General features: G+C 43.1%; 1 protein-coding gene and 1 pseudogene across 2 annotated transcripts in view; one reads left to right on the top strand and one right to left on the bottom strand.

The window, feature by feature from the left end:
* The first annotated feature begins 482 nt into the window (after positions 1-482).
* On the top strand, positions 483-1,670 carry LOC308526790 (cyclic AMP-dependent transcription factor ATF-4-like; annotated as a pseudogene). Its single transcript has one exon. The product of its transcript is annotated as a cyclic AMP-dependent transcription factor ATF-4-like (transcript).
* Positions 1,671-2,319: 649 nt separating this feature from the next.
* Positions 2,320-22,167, bottom strand: part of STARD3NL (STARD3 N-terminal like) — a 33,735-nt gene continuing 13,887 nt past the window's right edge. Inside the window, exons 3-9 of the mRNA XM_081101824.1 lie at positions 21,303-21,380; positions 18,351-18,428; positions 16,466-16,519; positions 16,235-16,352; positions 14,195-14,290; positions 4,280-4,352; positions 2,320-2,796 (exon numbers count right to left, since the gene is read on the bottom strand). Of these exons, the coding sequence (XP_080957950.1) occupies positions 4,297-4,352; positions 14,195-14,290; positions 16,235-16,352; positions 16,466-16,519; positions 18,351-18,428; positions 21,303-21,380 (480 nt within the window). The 3' untranslated portion in view covers positions 2,320-2,796; positions 4,280-4,296. The remainder of the gene's footprint in view (positions 2,797-4,279; positions 4,353-14,194; positions 14,291-16,234; positions 16,353-16,465; positions 16,520-18,350; positions 18,429-21,302; positions 21,381-22,167) is intronic.

The raw sequence follows: 22,167 nt of genomic DNA, 5'->3' as shown, positions 1-22,167 counted from the left end.
TCAGCATTGTGAACACGGAGAGCAAATGTGCCCACCCCACCCATGCACGGTGCAGAGGGGTGCCCAGGCCCACAGGCTCGGTCTGCACGGGCTCTATTGTTGAGAACAACGCTTCGGGCTTTCAGTCTCACTTCACGGCACACTCAAATCAGACACCTCCTCCTTCTCGGTCTGTGCTCTGAGAGCCAAGTGCTGGGAGGCTTGGCTCCCTATGACGATGGGCTGTACCCCACGGGTCAGTCCAGCATGTTTGAGCGAGAGCTCTTCCTCAGCTTAAGTGATGGCAAGGATATCCGGTTCAGGCAACATCTGAGGGCGTGGTGTAGGCGTCCATTCCTGAGACAGGGCCTTCTCGCCGTGGGAATAGCAGTGAGTTCCTAAGGTTTTAGTCCAAAGCTGGCCCCTGGAGCTTTCCCTCACCCCTTTCTCCACCATAAGAAGCTCTTCCTGGTTAGGCTCCAGCCTCCTGGAGAGCCTCCCCCATGGCATTCCTGTCGTTTGGCCCATTCTTAGAACAAGCACAGATGGACTTGATGTCTCCCTGCAATCGGTCGGGTTTGGAGGCTGAAGAAAGCCAAGGTCTCTTAGATGACCATCTGGAGGTGGCCAAGCACTTCAAATCTCATGGGTTCTCCAGCGACCAGGCTAGAGTGGGCTCCTCTGCATGGCTGGCTGTGGATGGGCTGGTCAGTGCCTCAGACAGTGTAAGGAAGATGCCTTCTCCAGGACAGACTGGATGGTAGAGACACTGGATCCCAAGGAGTTTGACTTTGATGACCTGTTTAGATGACCTCAAAACATGCCCTATGGGCTTTGGCTACATTGGATGACACATGTGATCTCTGTGACCCCCTAGACCAGGAGAATAATAAGGTGTCCCCCTCACCCCTAGACAATGAGCCCAATTAGCCATCTTCCAGAAAGTTTTCTCTAAACTGACCAGGTTGTCCCCTTCACCTTCCTGCAACCTCTTCCCTTCTCCAGGGTCCCTGTCCATTCCGGATCATTCCTTTAGAGTTGGGCAGTCAAGTGGATATTTCTGAAGGAGATAGGAAGTCCGACTCAACTCTTTTTATTACCACCATCCCTCAATGCATAAAAGAGGAGGATGTCACCTCAGGCAATGACAGGGGCATCTCTGAGCCCAGAGTCCTATCTGGGCTCTCCCCAGCAATAGTCCCTCTGCCTCCAGGGCCTCTCCAAGTAGGTATGTTCCTGCTGTCTCTAGGCACCCTCTGTGGCTCTGCCCACCCCAAACCCTACAGCTTTCTGGACACAAGATGGTAGCAGCAAAAGTAAAGGGTAAGAAACTAGATAAAAAGCTGAAAAAATGGAGCAGAGCAAGACAACAGCCACCAGGTACCACCAGAAAGAGGGGAGAGCAGGAGGCCCTCCCTGACGAGTATGAAGAGCAAGACAAGAAAAACGAGGCTCTGAAAGAGAAGGCAAATTCCTTGGCCAAGGAGATCCAGTATCGGAAATATTTGCTAGAAGAGGTCCGCAAGGCAAGGGGAAAGGAAAGGCCCCCAGTTAGGGTAGTCGGTGTGTGCTTGTACATTGTACATAGGGGGCTTGTGCTGGAGCTGTGTGTTGTAATAAAGTATTCTGCAGTGAAAGTAAAAAAAAAAAAGAAGAAGAAGAAGCTCACAATAAAATGTAGTCTACTTTAATTCAAACTAGGTAAATAGTTTGAGGCAGAGGTTAAACATGGAGTAGTGCCCGCGTCCACATGATTCCAGGTCCCGCGTCCACATGATTCCAGGTCCCGCGTCCACATGATTCCAGAAGTCTCACCTCCCATTCCATAGTTAGAGCCTCAGTTGCTTGGTCTGGCTCTAACTAGCTGTGTCATTTATTCTCTTTTTTAAAAATATTTTTATGTTATTACAAAGGGAAGATGATAGCAATGATTTCATAGTTGGGTTCAGACACCTTTAGAACCACACTGCTAAGAAAGATACTATTCATGATAAAAATAATACATGCCGAAACCGGTTTGGCTCAGTGGATAGAGCGTCGGCCTGCGGACTGAAGGGTCCCAGGTTCGATTCCGGTCAGGGGCATGTACCTGGGTTGCGGGCACATCCCCAGTAGGAGATGTGCAGGAGGCAGCTGATCGATGTTTCTCTCTCATCGATGTTTCTAACTCTCTATCTCCCTCCCTTCCTCTCTGTAAAAAAATCAATAAAATATATTTAAAAAAATAATAATAATACAAATGTCTGGTGACCTATTATATGTATTCACAATTCCTCCTTGTCCCCCTTTTGTAATTCCCACACTTTTGGCCAAATGCAAAATGAGAAAAATAAAACTAATAATTTTGATATGTTGGATTTTATTACTTTTAAAATTGTACAAAGAGCACATGTGCATGAGTTAAAAAAGACAAAGAAAATGTAGGGTGTTAAAAAAAGAAATCTGAGACATGAAACAAAACAATTCCACTCTGTGAATTCAAATAAAAAGGTATTTGCTTACCAAAGAAGTGTTATGCTAATATATTAAGAAGTCCTTTGATTAGGATACAGTATAAGACCATTCTGCAACTACTCATTAACAGGTCAGACTCAATCTCACGAATACAGGATGGATCATGACATTATCTTACCAGCCACAGGCAGGTTACTAAACGTTTGTGAATATGATACAGTGTCTGTGAGGTATTACGATAAATAAATTCTTTATTAGCCAATCAATCACGTCAGCAGTGATGTCACCATTTCAACTTTCCAGACGGAGACCCCATCTCTGGTGCTTTTTGCCTCCGGTGATTCTCAATGAGGGTTTTTCAAACTTAAAAAAGAAAGAACACAAAAATATTTGAGATGTGTTGAAACGAAGAATGCTACACGTTGCCTTATGTTTTCATAGCAAAGTCTGTGCGGAAGATGGCTGTGTTACAGACACTTAGAGGGCAATGGTGTGGTCAGGAGAGAGCTTGTGTTAAAGGGTGTGGAAGAGGATCAGCTCTTTTTTTTTTTTTTTTTTTAAATATGTTTTATTGATTTTCTACAGAGAGGAAGGGAGAGGGATAGAAAGTTAGAAACATCGATGAGAAACACCGATCAGCCGCCTCCTGCACGCCCCCGACTGGGGATGTGCCTGCAACCAAGGTACATGCCCTTGACCAGAATCGAACCCGGGACCCTTGAGTCTGCAGGCCGACGCTCTATCCACTGAGCCAAACCGTTTCTGGCGAAGAGGATCAGCTCTTCACATGACCACATGTCTGCTTCTTCTCAGGACCGTTGTGCAAAGAACGGAAGGAGTACAGGGTGCTGCTGATGCAGGTGCAGGGCCTGCACTCGCCAGGACTCTGGCCGCCTCTGCCGGCCCGTCTGCCACTATGCTGGCTTCCCAACTATGCTGAAGTCTGTCTACTATGCTTACCTTCTCTTAAAAATGCTATTATTAGTTTATTGAGATCTAATTGACATATAACTTTATATTAGTTTCAGGTATATAATATGATTCAATATTTGCATATATGACAAAATGGTAGCCACCATAAGTCTAGTTAACATCCATCACCACACAGAGTGACAACATTGGTTTTTTCTTCTGATAAGGACTTTTAAGATCTGCTCTCTTTCCCCTTCTGCCCCTTCTGTGTTTAAGCAATTAGAGTCACTGCTACTACACTTTATGTTTATTATCGTCTTGTATTTCTGAGGTTACATGTTCTCCTCTGATGATCTGAAGGGATTTAACAACGTGCCCCACCCTGAGGTGCATCAAGCGCTACTGCTCTGAATGACTGACTACATCTTCCATCGCAGGAGCTCCACAAACTGGATTGACATTCAGTGCAGGGTCAGGCGCACACTGGAACCGGCCGGGCGGCCTGCGTCCTGGCTCGTGCGACCCTGAACAGGTCACCCACCCACCCACCCTAACTCACAGCCGCCTCAAGTGTAAGTGGAGACAGCAGCAGTGCCACAGCTCATAGGACCGCTACGCTCACATCCTACGTAAGCTCGGGTTTGTAATTAAACGATGTCTGACATGGAGACATTCTGGCCAAGTAAACAAAAATGAATTCATCTTTATTTAGAAACTGAGGTCTCTGAGGTATTTTCATACTTCACGAATTTATACCCATACAAAAAATGTTAAGACCTTTTGCACAAGTTACAATATGACTGATAAATTCATGTAAATTGGAGAAATCTGGCTACAGATTCACTCATATTCTTTGAATTTGACTTTGAATCCGCTCGAAGAAATGCTCCCTATTTCACACTTTGCTGTTACAGTTTCATTTTCAAAGACTTACTTCAACAAAAGTAGGACTCATAGCTCTAAAAGTGGCTTCTCACTGTCCTGCTTTTCTTCAGCTTCTTCGGATCCTATGTGGTAAGAAAGGGGAATGAGAGAAAGTACTGCTTTCTATTAAAGTAACACACGATGTCTTTAAAATTACAATACATACACATAATGTTTTCAATGAGAGATACATGTTTAATCCTCCAGAGATTTAGGTTAAAACTGTAACTATAAAATAAAGTTTTACTGTATTTCTTGTAGGAGAAACTTGGAAACAGGATCTATAACTTGCACTACTCTTTTAAAATGGATTTCATTTACATATGGTTAAAAATAATCATACAGACCAGAAATTTAATTACCCAAGCTCTTCCTCCTCCACCTCTGTGCTGGCAAGCTTGCCTATGTTTTTCAAGGGCAAATAACTGAGCTTTGGTACAAATAATTTAATCTACATATTTTAAGAAGCACTGTCCCAGTGAGAGAGCAGAGAGGGCTTCCTGATGCCCAGGTGATGCCAGATGGTCCCCGCGTGTGCTGTTGCCAGTGACCCTGTTCTAACCCTTCTGGGCCAATGTCCAGGGAGCCTCACATTAGTTGTGCTTTGACCCAATCATTCCACTCTTGAATTATATCCTTAGCTTATATCCTTGAGGAAATAGCACTTATTCTATATCATGTAGATTTTTCCTCCTCTCAAAAGTAGGGGAAAAAAGTCTGATTCTGAGAGCAGAAGTTAAAAATTCTTACATTTCCATGAAATATCTTGCTTCCATTTAAAATTAAATTTATGCCGAAACCGGTTTGGCTCAATGGAGAGAGCGTCGGCCTGCGGACTGAAAGGTCCCAGGTTCGATTCCGGTCAAGGGCATGTACCCGGGTTGCCGGCACATCCCCGGTGGGGGATGTGCAGGAGGCGGCTGGTCAATGTTTCTCTCTCATCGATGTTTCTGACTCTCTATCTCTCTCCCTTCCTCTCTGTAAAAAATCAATAAAATATATTTTAAAAAAAATAAATAAAAATAAAATTACATTTATATAGTTTATAACATGAAAAATGCATGTTGTAATGTAAAAACAAATATATAGAGACAAATTATATATATATTGTAAAGACATGTTCGATAAAAATAAAACACTAACTACATATGTGCAAGTCAGAAAGACCAGGAGAAAACAACCAGGAGACAAGCACACAGTCTGGATTCCCAAAGCCTCTAGAATAAACCCACGGTAACGACACAACTTTAGAAACAGGATGCAAATAATATAGGCTCTGTGGCCACAATTACATAAATTACAAACACAAAACTAGAAGGAAACAAATTAAACTGTCAACATTGAGGTTGCTGAATAGTTTGAGGAACAGCTGATCTTTTATTTTTGTTCTTTCTACATTTTTATAAAAAACTTGCATTACTCTCATAACCAGGCACCAGTCAAAAAGGAGCAGAGATTAGACGAAGGCAGCAGTCAGGGATACAACCTACTCACACACAAAAGCAGCCCGCCTCCCGCTGCGGCTGCACCTGTCAGGTGATGCACTTGTCTCATGAGTGTCTGCCTCGATTATTGCCAAAAACAAACCTGCTCCAGGAGAATGAAGGCCAAGAATCTTAAGGCAAGATTATGTCCCACATCTTAACGTCATGAATGTCACAGTTAAGGGTGAGTTTGTGATAAATAAATAGACAAAGGCTTCACTTTACAGCCTGTTAAACTGCTATAAAGCGTCCAGACCCTGGGGTAGTTTTACTGGCTTCTTCTCACTCTGAAAGGAGCCCAAGGAAAATGATCAGGCCAACTTCCCATTTCTGGGCTCACTTTCCACCTATCAGGCTAACAGCATTTGAGCCACAAGCTGACAAGTCCCAGGAATCCTATGAAGACACACTTTTAATTAAAATTATAACATTTATGCCTTTCCTAATTTAAAAGTGAATGCTAGACAGGCCTTCTGGTTAGAGTCCAGTGAGATCAATAAGTTTCCTTGAAAAGCAACTATAAAACTGGACTAGATGGACAAGACTAGCCATTTCAGCACTCGGAAAATGGCCAAAGGCACACAACAATCCGAGAAGTGTCGATGCTTAAAAAACTGCAGAATTCTGGGAACAGCAGTGGTATTCTTGCCTGCAGCCACTCCAATTCCTTCTCCTCCCAACACCTGGTTTGATGGGCATGAAGGCTCTTACACGGTGGGGCAGACCATGACAACTGGAAGCAAAACTGCACAGCTGAAGGGAGCTCACTTAATCTGAGGTGGGGAGTGATGCAATGGTGAACTGACAAAACCAGTTGTGTGCGAGCAGAAAGGACCAGAGGCTCTGCTGGTGTGAGGCTGTGGTCATGGCTGCAGTAAGCATGTGCTTGGCTAAAGCTGTGTGCACTGCACCCTTAGTGGAGACCCCAAAGAGCCCTAGCCAAACACCCCTGGTCGACCCTGAAACTATGAGCATATGCAAAAGAGATAAGAAAAAATGTAGAGAAAAGTTCAAGCTGGGGAGGACTATAAGTAGACTGAAATTTGCATGTACTATCCAATACATACATATATCCATTTGGCAGAAGATGAAAGACTTCATCAAAGTGCTGGAGCACAATCTCTGTCTAATCATTGGCTACCACTAACAAAGGGTGAACCCATGAAGCTCTGCTTAATAATAGACTCATTAAAAATAAAATAAAAAACCAAGAAGACACATCAACAGCCACATGTCACAGGGAACATAAATTTACAGATTTAGTCTAGGCAATTATCTAAGTAAACATACATTAATAACACACCCTTTTCGGGGGGGAAATCAGAATCTAGAGTTGACACAAATTTTTATTTTTCAATAAAAATTATAAGGCAGAAAAGTGTGACTATTCTCAGGAGGAAAAGAAAACAAACAAAAACCACAACTCAATAGCAGCTATCTCTGAGCTAGACCAGATGTTTTATTTAGCAGACCATGACTTCAAAGCCACTATCTAGAATAATCTATAATAATAAAAGGGTAATATGCTCCGGACGTCCTTCCAGACGAAGCCGGGGCCCGAGTGAAGCCGCCTGGGTCCTGGGTGCTGGAGGGAAGCCCCTGCCGGCAGCCAGGGGAAGGAAGGCCTACTCTTGCATGAATTTTCATGCATTGGTCCCCTAGTTGTAAATAATATAATATTTAGAAATGTGAATTTTTGGATATACATATTCAAAGAATTATAGAAAATAAAGCTTAAAGAAGTAAAGTAAAAATGAACACAACTAGAAATCAACAAATAAAGATTATCAAGGAGGCAGAAATTACAAAATGATCAGATTTTTAAAAACCTGAAGTAGAAAAGTATAATAACTGAAGTGAAATATTCACTGGGAGGGGGATTGTTTAAGAGAATATCAAAAGACAGAACTTGTAAACTTGATGCTAGAACAAGAGAAGTTATCTAATCTGAATAACAAAGAGAAAAAGACTGAAGAAAATGGAGCAGACTCAGCGAGCTATGAGATAACATCAAGCATAGGATGGGACTGCCTGATAAAGAGGAGGGGAAAAAGGATCAGGAAAAACATTTGAAGAATTATGCCCCAAACTCCGAAAATTTGTTGTTCATCTATACATTTAATAAGCTAAACAAATACTGATTAGGATATGTACAAAAAGTTGCTACAATATATATTTCATAGGCAACCAGATGAGAGCCACAGAATACATGAAACACAATACATCAAAATTTTTAAGATGTTTGCTAAAGCAATCCCTTGGGGGTAAATTTATGACTTTAAATGCCTGTGTCAGAAAAGAAGATTTAAAATCAATCATGAAAAAGAAGTGCAAGCCTAACTCAACCCAAACAGAAATAATAAAAATTGTAATGAAAATTCAAAAAAAAACAACACAACACACAAAAAGCAACACACACACACACACACACACACACACGAGAGAGAAAAACACAGGAAAACAACTCATTCTTTGAAAATATCAACAAGCTTGCCGAAACCGGTTTGGCTCAGTGGATAGAGCGTCGGTCTGTGGACTGAAAGGTCCCAGGTTCGATTCCGGTCAAGGGCATGTACCTTAAGGGCATAAATGGAGTTCTAATAGTGATTACATGGGGCCACAGGTAAGCCAAACCAAAATGCAGGCTTCCTTTTAATTGTAAATGTTAATGCCTTCATCTAGATTTGTTCAGCACTGATTATACAGGGTGGGGCAAAAGTAGGTTTACAGTTATGAGTACACGAAACAGAGTTTATTCTTGTATCATTGTTTATTAATTATTGTATTATTTTCCATATGAACAACAATAAACCTACTTTTGTCCCACCCTGTACTATACAATTGAGCTGGTCTCCATTTTAAGTTAGTCTTTCAATTATTGAGGAGGTGATGAATTACCTTTTCCCCAGCATCACTACTGCTTCGTTTAAGTTGTGTAACCACACGCAACACCTTCAACCCCGTCATCTGAGAGAGGACTGTGCCTCCTCATTCTTTCCATTTAACACACAGGTAAGCAGGAAATGGCTAGACCAAAAGCAAACCTGCAAACACGCCACCTTTATATCTTTCAGAGGTACATCTACTAAAATATGCTAATTTTCCAAATCTCTGTGATACTAAAATTCAAGTCATTCCTTTACAAGGAAAATTCTGACATTTCAATTTTTGGTGCCTTCAACTTTTCCCCTTATTTTCATTTATTACTCCAACAGTTTAAGTTTACTATGTGCCAGGCATTGTACTATGTGCTGAAGAAAGACAAGAAAAGGCAAGGCCGGCCCCAGATGCCCTCTTGCCTCCAGGGACCAATAAGAGCTGCATTAGGACAACAGAAGCTTATAACTTCTGCTGCTAATACACTGTTTAATATTTAGCCATTGGCCTAATGAGAAAACTTTACAGAATAATCTTGTAGGTATGTTAATTTCAATAACAGTTTTTAATTTTAATTCATTCTTAAATTAAATTGTCTTTAATTCAGACAATGAAAATAATATCTATAATAATAAAAGCAAAATATGCTAATTAGATTAGACATCCTTCCAGACGACCTTCCAGACAAAGCTGGCGCCCTGGGTCCTGGGCGCCAGAGGGAAGCCAGTGCCGGCAGCCTGGGGAAGGAAGGCCTACTCTTGCACGAATTTCATGCATCGGGCCTCTAGTACAATATAATATAACTAGAGGCCCAATGCACGAAATTCATATAAGGGGCTTGGCTCTCACAGGCCTGGCTGCCTGGGCCCTCGCAGCCCTGGCTTCGTCTGGCAGGTCATCTGGACGGTCGTCTGGATGGTCATTCTGCTGTTCGGTCTAATTAGTATATTAGCTCTTTATTATATAACTAGAGGCCAGGTGCACAAAATTCGTGCACTGGGGGGTGGGGTTCCCTCAGCCCAGCCTGCCCCTCTCACAGTCCAGGAGCCCTCAGTGGATGTCCTACTGATGGCCACAGTCTGGCAGCAGAGGCTCGGAGCAGGCGTCCCGTGTGTGTGTGTGTGTGTGTGTGTGTGTGTGTGTGTGTGTGTGTCTGCTAGGGCCTGCCCCCAGCCGCGCCATGTAGGCTCGAAGCAGTTGCCGTGTGTGTGGGGGGGAGGGGGGGCGGGGGGGGGGTGGTGTCCCCACTGGGGGTCTGCCCCCAGCCACATTGGAGGCTCAGAGCAGGCACTGTGTGTGTGTCTGCTGGGGGCCTGCCCCCAGCCACACCATGGAGGCTTGGAGCAGGAGCCCCTCTGTGTTGATTTCTCAGGCTCCTGGCCTCCAATGCATGTTGTACTCTCCCTTTAGCTATGGCCAGGATGGGGGTGCTGCTTGCAAGCCAGGCTTTCCTGCTCCCAGATCACCATGGTGACTGGGGAGCAGGCCCAGCTTGGAGCTGCCTGCAGGCCGGGCTTGCTCTCCTGCTCCCGGATCCCCATGGCGACCGGGGAGCAGGCCCAGCTTGGGGCTGCCCGCAGGCTAGGCTTGCTTTCCTGCTCCCGGATCACCATGGCGACCGGGGAGAAGGCGCAACTGGGGACTGCCTGCAGGCCGGGCTTGCTTTCCTGCTCCTGGATCAGGCACAGCTGGGGGCTGCCTACAGGCTGCACTTTTCTACTTACCGATGGCCGGATCACCACAGCGACCCAGGGCCCAGCGGCACTTTCCTGCTCTCCAATAGTCATAAGGTCCCAGCTGGGGGCTCAGGTGGCACACAGGGGTCCTGGCTGGGGGCGGGGCTTATGCCCCGCTGCCCAGGGCTGCACATGGGGCCCGGATGGCAGCTCGCACTGTCCCGCCCTGCCTGTAATATAGGATAGAGGCCTGGTGCACAGGTGGGGTCCGGCTGGTTTGCCCTGAAAGTGTCCCAGATCAGGGTGGGGGTCCCGCTTGGGTGCCTGGCCAGCCTGGATGACGGGCTGATGGCTGTTTGCAGCTGGTCACACCCCCTTCAGGGTGGGAGTTCCCACTGGGGTGCCTGGCCAGTCTGGGTGAGGGCCTGAGAGCCGTTTTCAGGCTGGAGGGCAACTTAAGCTCCCAGCCTCTCCTTTTTTTCTGTTTTTTTTTTTTTTTAATTTTATTTTTTATTCTGGGATTTATTTAACTTCTATAGCTGTCACTGGAGCTGAGAGACAGCACCAGCTCTGAGGGCTGAAAGCAGGTTTCTGGGTCTGTTTGGCTTCTATAATTGAAACTCTGTTGCCATCACAGCAGCTCTAAGCTCTGAGGCCGAAGCTGGCTGAAAGCAGGTCTCTAGAGCCTGTTTGGCTTCTATAATTGCAACATAGTTGCTTAGAGTGCAGCTCAGAGCCGGGCTGTGGAAGGCGGGGAACCTTGGCTTCTTCCGTCACTGGAGCAAGCAAGCTTCCTGTTCGCTTCAGCTGCGTGGCTGCCGGCCGCCATCTTGGTTGGCAGTTAATTTGCATATCGCCCTGATTAGCCAATGGGAAGGGTGTTGGGGTTATGGTCAATTTGCATGTTTCTCTTTTATTAGATAGGACTAGAGGCCCGGTGCACAAAATTCGGTGGGGGGGGGGGGGGGACGTGTCCCTCAGCCTGGCCTGCGCCTTCTTACAATCTGGAACCCCTCGGGTAGGGTCCCTAGGTCTTGCTGGAGATCAGGGCCTATCGGGGCTTTCCTTCCTCTGGCTGCCGGCAGCTGGCCCCGCCCCCACCGCTGCCACTGCCTGTCATCAGTGCAGTGCTGCCCCCCCCTCCTCTGCCACCAGTCGCCTCCCTCTGCGGGTGACAGGCATGAGGTGCAATGGCTAGGCTGGCCTGGACTTCCCTCTGCGGGGCGATGGATTGTGGGGCCCCCAGATCAATTGATGCGCAGAGGGAGGCCCGGCCCATCTGCCACCACGCTGCTAGCTGGGTAACCTGGACCTCCCTCTTTGGGGCGATCAGTCGTGGAGCCCCCCCACCGATCACCCCACAGAGGGTGGCCTGTGGGGTGATCGTGGAGCAATGGTGGGGCCCCCCGACCAATCGCATCGCACCAGCCTTGGCTGGCCTGGCGCCAGTGCGTACCCTAGCATGGTTGTACGGAAGGTCATCCAGACGGTCGTTCTGCTGTTCAGTCGTTCAGTTGATTTGCATATTACACTTTTATTACTATAGATACAATAAACTAAGCCATTCTGAACACTCCTTCTCTGATCACTACTAATCTGCATTTTGTCTTAGAGCAGCTCCCTAGGGGAACACTGTGAAAGTATTTGTTGTTCTTGGTTAGCATAAGCTAGTGAAATGATAATATTTCCAACTACCACTAGGTGGTATTAAAAGTCACAGGTAGGAAGCCAGTGGTTGCTTTTTGAAGAGTGCCTGAGGTATTCCCCATGTTATTATCCCACTGTTCTGAATTTCCAATTAAGAAAATACATTAGTGTTGAGAAATTTTAATAGACTTAGAAAATTAAAAGTTATACAAAAGCATGAACTATAGTGCAAAATTCTTATTTTTTAAAGGAACGAGTCGTATGATGCAATCTCAATGAAATAATCCTTATGATGAGGTAATGAAAAGTTTAATACTTACTCTAATAGTTTCTGCTGGCTGAGAAATCGCTTTTCTCCTAGTTCATATATCTTATCATCTGACTCTATGTCTTTGTTTTATACTGTTTTTAGAGCCCACACCAATAGTACAGAACATCAACTTATTTCAAGTTCCCCTAACATGCTGTCTCAGTGCTGTGCCTTTGATCTTCACATGGTTCTTTCTGCCTGGAGTCTGTTTTACCGTGTGTGTGTGTGTGTGTGTGTGTGTGTGTGTGTGTGTGTGTGTGTGTTTAAACATAACGCTGGGAATAAAATAATGCCGTCTCTAACTCAAGTTTATATCTCAATGACAGAAACAGGCCAGGTCCCTGCAGAAGACAGTGCGGATGACAGAGTTGTGGGACACGTCCCAAAGAATAAGCAAACGACAAGGACATGCTGCCAACACTGCCAGGAGCCCGGGGTGGGTGGGAGGTAGGGAGAAGCCTTCTGGACACAAGAGTGAAGACTAGGATTGCAGAGATGTAGTGTTAAGGACAGAAAAAAGCAAGATGCACAATGGCTTGAGAGGGTTTTTGCACACCGCATTTTCGGAAAAACTAAGAAGAGAACACAAGGAAAGTTAACAAGCAGAGAGGCTAGACAACTGGGTAAGGGTGGTCACAGAAGTGCATTCTGCCAGGCTAAGGAGTCATGACTTTTGTAGTCTTTGATGTCACTGAAGGCTTTTGGCCAGGGCAATAATGTGATCAATTTTTAATGTTCATTCATGTTAAAAGGCTATATGTTTATTAGCTATGAGCGTGGACTCCAGCACTAGAGCCAGGGTTCAAATCCTACTTCCAACCATTATTCTTTGTATGATGTGGAACAAATACCTTCACCTCTCTGTGCCTCAATATGCTTATCTCTAAAATAGGGAGAAAGACTTTCACATCAGAGTGGTTATGAGAAACACTTAGAAAAATGCGATTGTTATTTTTAATACTGCACTCTGGTGGCTGTTTGTAAGAAGGCAACTAAAGCAGAGAGAGAGAGGCTGTTGCAGAAACTGAAGCAAGAAATGCTGAATTGAAGCTCAAGGTGGAATTAAGTGGTACACATCTGATTTCACTCATATGTGGAATCTAATGAACAAAAAACGAGCAAAATAGAGACAGACTCATAGATCGAAAGCAGCTGACAGCTGTCAGAGAAGGATTGGGGGGCTGGGTGATGGGGGAAGTGGAGGGATTGAGCAAAGAAGAGAAAGAACTCGTGAGCACATACAACAGTGTGGTAACTGCTGGCGGGGCGGGGAGTGGAGGGAAGGGGAGGTGGACAGAAGTCCCCTTCTATCACCATTTATCCCCGCACCATTTATAGGGGGGATAAACGGTGATAGAAGGAGACTTGACTTAGGGTGGTGAACATGCAATACAGTGTACAGATGCTGTGTTGTAGAACTGTGCACCTGAAATCTGTATAATTTTGTTAACCAGTGTCACCCCAATAAATTCAATAAAAAGGGAAAAAAAGAAATTAAGTGGTACAACTTGAATGAGATAAAGGAGGCAGAAATAGAGAGGATCACAATGTCAGAGTCCCCAGGGAGGCTCTGGTTTCTGACTTGGAAAACTGGGTGGACAGTGCTTCTATTCCTAAACATGGGGGGCCCTGCAGGAGGGTCAGTAGGGAATGGCAGGTAATAAAGAGAGCATCAAAGCCCTTATCTCTCCGCCCGTCTTCTAGGATGCAGACCCTAAGCCACAGTGTCCCTGGCCCTCTATTCCATTTAGTTTTACATCTCTACGTCAGACCACTGATCACATGTCAAGGCCATGTCTTAGCTAGTCTCATATCTGAAATACCTGGTATGTTAAATATTTGCTAAGTGTTTTTGAGAAGGAGAGGGAGAGACAGCGGCTGAGCATTTGAATAATGGACAAAAAACACAAATGATAATTAAATTTTTTTACCTGCTTCAGATTCAGGAGGAGAATAAAACTGGCCATCGGAAAGGCCACCAGGAATGAGTGCCGCCCTCTCCGAAGCATCCTGAACTATCAGGAGTCCTGAAAGAGAAGAAATCAGAGGCTGGGATGGTGCCACTGTTCTGGTAGCTTCTTGGCAAGGCTAACCTCAATAAAATGATGTTAATATTACATTTAAAAACAAGTCTTAGCCAAAGAGATATTTTGAAAATCTTTCCACCAAAAACTACATTTTATTAATAAACTGTGAACCTGTACTGTAAGGACAGATTTCAACTAGTTTTAAAAACGGCCTCGTGTTACTCATGTGATTCTGTGACTCGATATTTACAGCATCTTCCCTTGAGAACAGCTCCTCCCTACAGAAATCAACTACATCAGAACCAAACACAAAGCAAAACAGAAAACCTGGTCAGCTCGGACAAGTGGTCTATCGTCTGCATGTGGGAGGAGAACTGCCAGATGTAAAACATAAATGAATGGACAGACTCTTGTAAGTATGTAAAGAGTAATTAAGATGGTGAAGAAATATTATCCAGTAAAAAGGTCCTCACAAAAGGGTATTAAAAAAAGAAAAAACAAAGAAAAGAGAAGAAAAGGAAGGACGATGTGGACAGTTCAAGAACACTAACACATGATGAGAGAGGCGATCAACAATGAGCTCTGACTGAATGTGAGTTAACAATGAGAAACAGCAGATACCAGGTAAGTGTATAAAGTATGCTACAGACAGTAAGAATAAGTGCTATTGTAAAGTGTTTCATTAATTGTGTGTTCTGCTTTGTTACTTATTTTGAATCTGGTTTAAACACATAAGCATTCAGGCCTTAGTCACATTAATAGTTGTTCTGCTTTCAATCAAGTTCAACTTATATGTAATTTAAAAAATGATTTCCATTAAGTTTGTCCCAAGTCCACAATATGTTTTCATTATGGAAAAGAAGGCACAGGATAGATAAGGCTTGGTCTGATTAATGTGTTTTAAAACCTACTCTTGAATAATTCTTTTATTGTAGATGTCTTCCCTGAAAATGAAGTTTTTCCTAAAGAAAGCCATTTCCAATGTTACTTTTCGTTCTGCTGTTCCTTTGGGTTATAATCATGTTTATTTTTACATAAGACAGACATTTTTTTCTATCAGGCAGGGCAAACAGAGCCAGGTGACGGAGGGGGCATGAAAGAGCATGTCTTGAATCTGCCTGGGTCTCTGTTGAGCTTGGATCATGTCACCAGCAAAAAGGCAGGTGGAGTACGTGGGCTCCCACTAAGGCCACGATTTAGAAAAGAATTCCAGCCCAATAATTAATCATAAAGCTCCATGAATCACTTGGCCTTCCTAGTCAATATCCAGGGATGCTCAAAGCTGCACAGGGAGAGTACAACAGCTTTGGCAGGATGCACAACTCCACAACGCTAGCTATCACTCAGCCACTAGGAGGAGCGTGGTGCATTTCTTGAATGGCTCGCTGGCTCGCTCTCTTCCTCTACCTGAAGTCCACCTTCAGCATCAACCCACCACCAGTTGTACTCTAGGTGCTCAATGTTCTAATTATGACACATCCAAAGCCACAGCTGGATGATAGCCATGGGAACTCTGGAGAATCCTGACGTTTAGAATGGCTGACTCAGTTCACCTAACATGTTTCACATTTCTCTGTCCTTATACAATAGTTCTGTTTAGATGCACAAAATGCCTTGTGCCCTGAGTATTAACAGGTAGAAAGGTCAACCTGTCTGAGGAGAAAGCGGTGTTTACGATTTTTGTTGTTTGCATGTCTTTGACACCAGTGTTCACACGTCTTCTCAGGAAGCCAGATCTAACAGCTGGAGGGAGGAGCCACATTCTGTCACTACCCTTTCATCCAACTCTCCTTGTGATATCAGCTACACCCACTAAGGAACATAGACACCACGATCTGCTAACTTCAGTCACCTGCCACTCTGTTCAAATTATGGCACCCACAGCTCTTCCTTCCAGTTCAGCACCTAGCCAGTCCCAGGAGGCCAACGTTGAGAGGAACTTACTGTTTTCTTCTTCTGACTCTTGAGGTAACACTTTGAAGTCCAGAAACCACGTCTCGATCCAGGCAAGGATGAATGAAATGATAGGCAGCACATAACCAAAAGCCCCTTGAGAGAAAAGCTGGAAGAACAGATATGAGCAGCAGAGGGAAATCCAGTTACCATGAGCTCACAGTGGAAAACGAGGCATGGTTATTATAGATGGCATTCTTCAGAAAAAGTGGTAGGCCATACCTTTGAGAGGATCACTTTTGCTAGTAAAAAGGCACTGGTCACTGCTGTCGTCAACTGAAAGACACAAAAGTCGGCACCATTCAAATTAGACATTGGACATTGTGGAGGCACCTTCCTCACACAAGAGACCCACCTGAGCCAGAAGTGCACAAAGCCCGAGAAGCTATGCCCAGGCCGGCTCCTTCCCACATCACTCTATCTCTATCCCCTAAACCCAGACTGTGGCAAAGTGGACTTCTATGTAACACACAATCCCTGGCCGGCTCTAATGGCCTTTCTCCCACATTTAGCAAGCTTGTGTGTTGGGAAACTAGCTGGTGTGATGGGAAACTAAATTTTATCCAAACACACTATCACCACAGAAGAAAGGACAGTGAAATGCAGAGGCAGGGGTCCTGGGATTGGGGTTGGGATTATCCCATAGGACCTGGCTCTAGTCACTCTGTCCTCCAACTAAGATTTGTGGCAATATGAAACCTGACCAAATTGAATGCCAAATAGTCGCCTTGATTGACAGACTGGCGGTCAGGGGACATCAGGTGTTGTGCTTAGTGACTATTAACAAAGTTGCAGAGTAGGTATTTGTTAGCAAAACACACCCCGATACACACACACACACACACACACAAACACCAGCTAAAGTGAGTTACTAGGAGAAGAAGGATTTTAAATTCTGATACTAATTAACTTTACAGGCTGAACTAAGTGCTGTTTAGATACCAGCTGACTTCTTCCAGCTGCCTGGACCCTTCTCTACAAATGTTTTTCAAAATAAAAACCAGAAGCAATAAAATGAATATGCTAAATCTAACCTGTCCTCTTGATAATTTACAATTAGAGACTGAAGATACTTTGTTAAAACTCTCACAGAATGTCAACCATTTTTCTGAAAACAAAACACTGAGACAGTTGGATTGACAAATCCTACTGCATGTTACAGAGACTCAAATAGGGACTACTGTAGAATATCGGGAAGGGACAATCATCAGCTATTTGGTATTGCCAAATAGCTATTTTGTATTCAAGAGAGGAGTCAAGTCTGGCTAAAACTGTCAGCCGATATCAATGAAATGCAAGCTTGGGGGTCAATGGATGGTCTAACGATTCTGTGGATGCTCAGAAGAGATGGCCCAGGCAGAGGCGCCCCCTGGTGGATTGTCTTAGGAGTGCTGGACAAGCCTGTGCCAGCCCACACACAGACCAAGGTTTCACACTTAAAAGCAGGACTGCAGGCTATTTCTAAGCAGCATTCCCCTCCCTCATATACCTGCCTTATTAAAGCTCTCAAAAAGGTGAGTGTTCAGGTATCTGTGGAAATAGAAAAATTGCTTATAATTCTTCTTTCAATCAATAAATATTTGTTTAGGCTGAATAGTATGTGCTCTATGCTGGATGCAAGGAAACAGAAATGAGTAAAAAGGCCACTGCCTTTAAGAAGCCTAAAGGCAATAATAAAAAGGAACATGAGAGCGTTTCCCTCTAAGACAGGAGGAAGGGGAATAAAACAGGGAGGAAGGCAATTATCAAAATGAGCAGAGAGCAAGTCATGAAAAATCACTAAGCAGTTTCAATCAACAGGAAAATTTCTAAATATCTTTGTGACAGAGATACTGATCTTATGTCTCATACAATGAGGCACAGGGTGGGTTGGTGCTTGACCAGTAATCCTATTAGGCCTCTGGGTTTCTGAATTGGTTCAGTATGCATATAGACAAAGCTAGTTAGTCATTACCATTGGAAAGAAGCTAAACTGTTGAAAGGTAGAGGAAAGGAGACTCGGGTAAAGCCAGATGAAAACTGCCTCTTCTCCCAGCTCAGCCCTGCTGCGAGCAGGCCCTAGCCACCAGCACCAGAGGCGGCGAACCACTCATCCAGGTATACTCACTGCTATTGCCCACCAATGGCGCAGTCTGCATACAGCGTAGGCAAGTATTAACACTTTGAACCGAAAAACTGCCAAAAGCTGTATTAAAAAAAGAAAAGACGAGTTTTTAAAAATATGTACAAAAGAAGAGTAACTTAGTTTTATGAAGAACCCACCAAAGTGCCTTCATTATTCTGATTTAGCTGAAGACTGCCATAGACTAGCACTAGTCTACAGACCACCATTTGAGATCCCTGCTCTAGAATTTATGTAGTTCCACCCAAATCAGGATTCAAATCAATTCCCATTCTCGACAAAAGAGCATGAAATTAAATGTTTGTTTTTCCTTTCTACTTAAGTCCACATATATTTCCGATTCCACTTCAGGGACAAATGCTCACTTTTGGAAGACAGCAGGATTTTAGTCAAGTCTTCAGTAAAGCTCTGGGTTACTGGGGTATTGGGAGAGTTCAGCCTAGCCCAGTAGTTACTATCTGGTTATTCAGGATGGTTCTGAGACTTTTGTGAAACCCTTTATGTGTATTATTATCCCATGTAATCCCCGCCACTACAACCACATGAGTCAACCACTATCATTAATCATATTATACAGATTAAGATGAATAGAAACATTGTTCAAAACCACACAACTCCTTAGTGAGAAAGCCAAGATTTGAATCCAGGTAGCCTGACTTCAAAGACCAGACTCTTAACCACTATACTACAGCTGTCTTAGTAACTCTCAACCACTACGAAATAAACACAGAATAACAATTTACCAATTTTACTCAGAAAATATGTTTATTCTGAGTTGGACCCTTGAGACTCAGGGTAGAGGTCTGCCAAAAGTTCCTCACTCGTCAAAACAGCTAAAAGGCTGCAGGCTGAACATTTTGCTGCCATTGACTAGATACCTCACTTAAGATTCTGTTACATAAATGAAGTTCACAGGTTATATTTGTCTTTAATTTGCTGCTTTCATTAAAAATGTGTTTTCCAATAATCTAACCATTTAGTTTCTTTTCATTCCAAATTCTATCTCCACATTCTGGACTTGGCAAAGTATTTCTTTACCCCTCTATCTTGACGTCTCCCAGGTCCCAAGGTTTCATGCTCCCAGGTCCCCTGCTCTCTCCCTATTTGTCCAGTAATCCCCTAAGCATGGGGCACGGACAACCAATGAGATCTGACCAGTGCGTTAACCTGGCTTCCTGACAATTCCTGACTCAGGCTATTTTAGGAGAAACTCAGCAAGGGAAATAAGAGGAAAAAAGAGAAATCAATTTTGTTGTTGATATGTCAATAGTTTCAAAATAAATATCATAAGATTTGGGAAATAACATGTTCTGCCATCAACTTCAATGGCCTAGGCTAGGTCAGGATACTGAACCATGAAACACAATTTCTTCATTTGGAAAAATAAGGGGATTGCATTATATTAGTGTTTTCCAAATATTCGGCAGCATTCAAACACTTTTTCAACCTACTGCATAGATTCTTAACCTGCTAGAAGTTAAAATGAATTTGGGGGAATTCACTGTGAATCTTAACTGCCTATGCTGTCTACAGATAAGAATGAACCCTCACATACTATGCAGATAAAAATGGAGCTAGTCAGGTTCCAAGGGGGTGATAGCAAGGGAATCCTGAGCTCTACGTATTGGGAATTCCACTTTGTTCCCCAGACACACTTATTCCGGCCCCTTTAAAAAGGAAACAAGACTTTTAGAATAGTTTGAAAACCATTAGAAAATATAATCATTAAAGTTTTCAACAAAAATAATGACATTGATTGCAGATCCTGAGCTCTACCTATCATGGGGTTATGTGTTTTCCATGTATGATTTCATTTACTTTTCAGAATGATGATGATGATCTCATTTTAAATACTAAGGAAACTGAAACTTAGACATAATTTATTCATTTACTTTTCAGAATGATGATGATGATCTCATTTTAAATACTAAGGAAACTGAAACTTAGACATAATTTATTCAAAGATATACAACTAGTAATAGTGTTGTGAATCAGGTTTTCTGACTTAAAGGGTTCTATAGTTTCTAAAGATAGTGAATAAAGAAGTTGAAATGAATTTGGAGGAATTCACTGTGGATTTTAAATGCCTATGCTATGTCTAACACAGTGCTAGAATCTGATCTACTTACATCATCAAGAGATATACCAGGGAGATGTGTCAAACCCAATCAAAGTGTGTCCTAGAGCCAGCAGGCATGGCTCAGTGGTTGAGTATTGACCTATGAACCAGGAGGTCACAGTTCAACTCCCAGTCAGGGCACATGCCCGAGTTGCGGGCTTGATCCCCAGTGGAGGGTGTGCAGGAGGCAGCCAATCAATGATTCACTTTCATCATTGATGTTTCTATCTCTCTCTCCCTCTTCTTTCCTCTCTGAAATTAATAATATATATATTAATAATATATATTTTTTAAAGTGTCCTAGAGACACTGCAAGCATTTATTTGAATAAATGAATGCCTCATCTACAGATAATTGCATCTGTAATTCTACAACTGACTAATGTATCCAAGATTACCAATATATAACTTTCCCAAATTATATTAGAGAAAAATGAAACAGATTTATTATTGAAAATATACTGAAAAGAAAATGCATTTTCATAATGTTACATAAATAGGTACATTTTCCTTTTAGTGATTAGTGCCAATGGCTTCTATTTCAGCTATTTGAAAAAATAAAGGCTTTTCTCTAAGAAAATCAGAATGGCTTTTTCTTCTGCCTTTCTTATATCTTTTATTATCTTGAGATGACCAGTTATTTCCTTAGAAAGAGGTAAAGAGAACACAGAATGGGCCAGTAACTAGAGGGGGAAGGAAATATAGTGTTCAAGGGAGGAAACAAATTGAACTACATAGAATATGAGGTCTATTGGGAGGAAATTTGCCTTTTGGTTAGTTTCGTCATATCTGACATAAACTATAATAGAAAATACTTACAAAGATATCAAAATAAGAAGAGTAGAAATCATATTGCACCACCTCCTTCTCTAACGTGTTCTCAATGCCTCCATTCACCTAGGAAGGAGAGTAAAAGGTAAAAACAAAAAAAGAGACTTATGTGTGAAAGTAATGCAAGAGAACATGCACAGAAGACAACTGGTCAATGTTTCTCTCTCACAGTGATATCTCTCTCTCTCGCTCTCTCTCTCTCTCTCTCTCTCTCTCTCTCATCAATAAACATATCCTCGGGTGAGAAAAAAAGAAAAGAAAATGAAGGAAGCAGATGAATTTTGCCTGGGAGGAAAGCCTTTTGGAAGAGTTTATCTTGTATTGTTGGTAAGAAATGTAAACAGAACCAAGGCTTTGGGAGAAAACAGGTCTGTTGGGTTAAATAAAATATATTAAAATTAATTTCACCTATTTACTTTTAGTTTTATTAAATAAATGGAGCAACTAGAAAACTTAAAATTACATATGAGGTTTGTATTATATTTCTATTGGGCAGTATTGATCTGGACCAGTGATTTTCAACCAGAGTGCTGCAAGAATTTTAAAAACATGCAATGCCTGATTTAGTCAGAGGCACTGACTTCTTTTCCTTTAGATTGCCAAATAAAAAAAAAATTACAGCCCTAGCTGGTTTTGCTCAGTGGATAGTGTCCACCTGCAGACTGACGGGTCCAGTGTTCCATTCCGGTTAAGGGCATATACCCAGATTGCGAGCTCGATCCCCAGTAGGGGGCGTGCAAGAGGCAGCCGATCAATGATTCTCTCTCATCATTGATGTTTCTATTCTCTCTCCCTCTCCCTTCCTTTCTGAAATCAATAAAAATATATTTTAAAAAAATTATAACAGCCAACA

Source organism: Myotis nattereri (genome assembly GCF_964212035.1).
Source record: "Myotis nattereri genome assembly, chromosome: 11".
Taxonomy (NCBI): Eukaryota; Metazoa; Chordata; class Mammalia; order Chiroptera; family Vespertilionidae; genus Myotis; species Myotis nattereri.
Note: the sequence above shows the minus strand (reverse complement) of the source record. Positions and strands in the feature narration are given on the sequence as shown.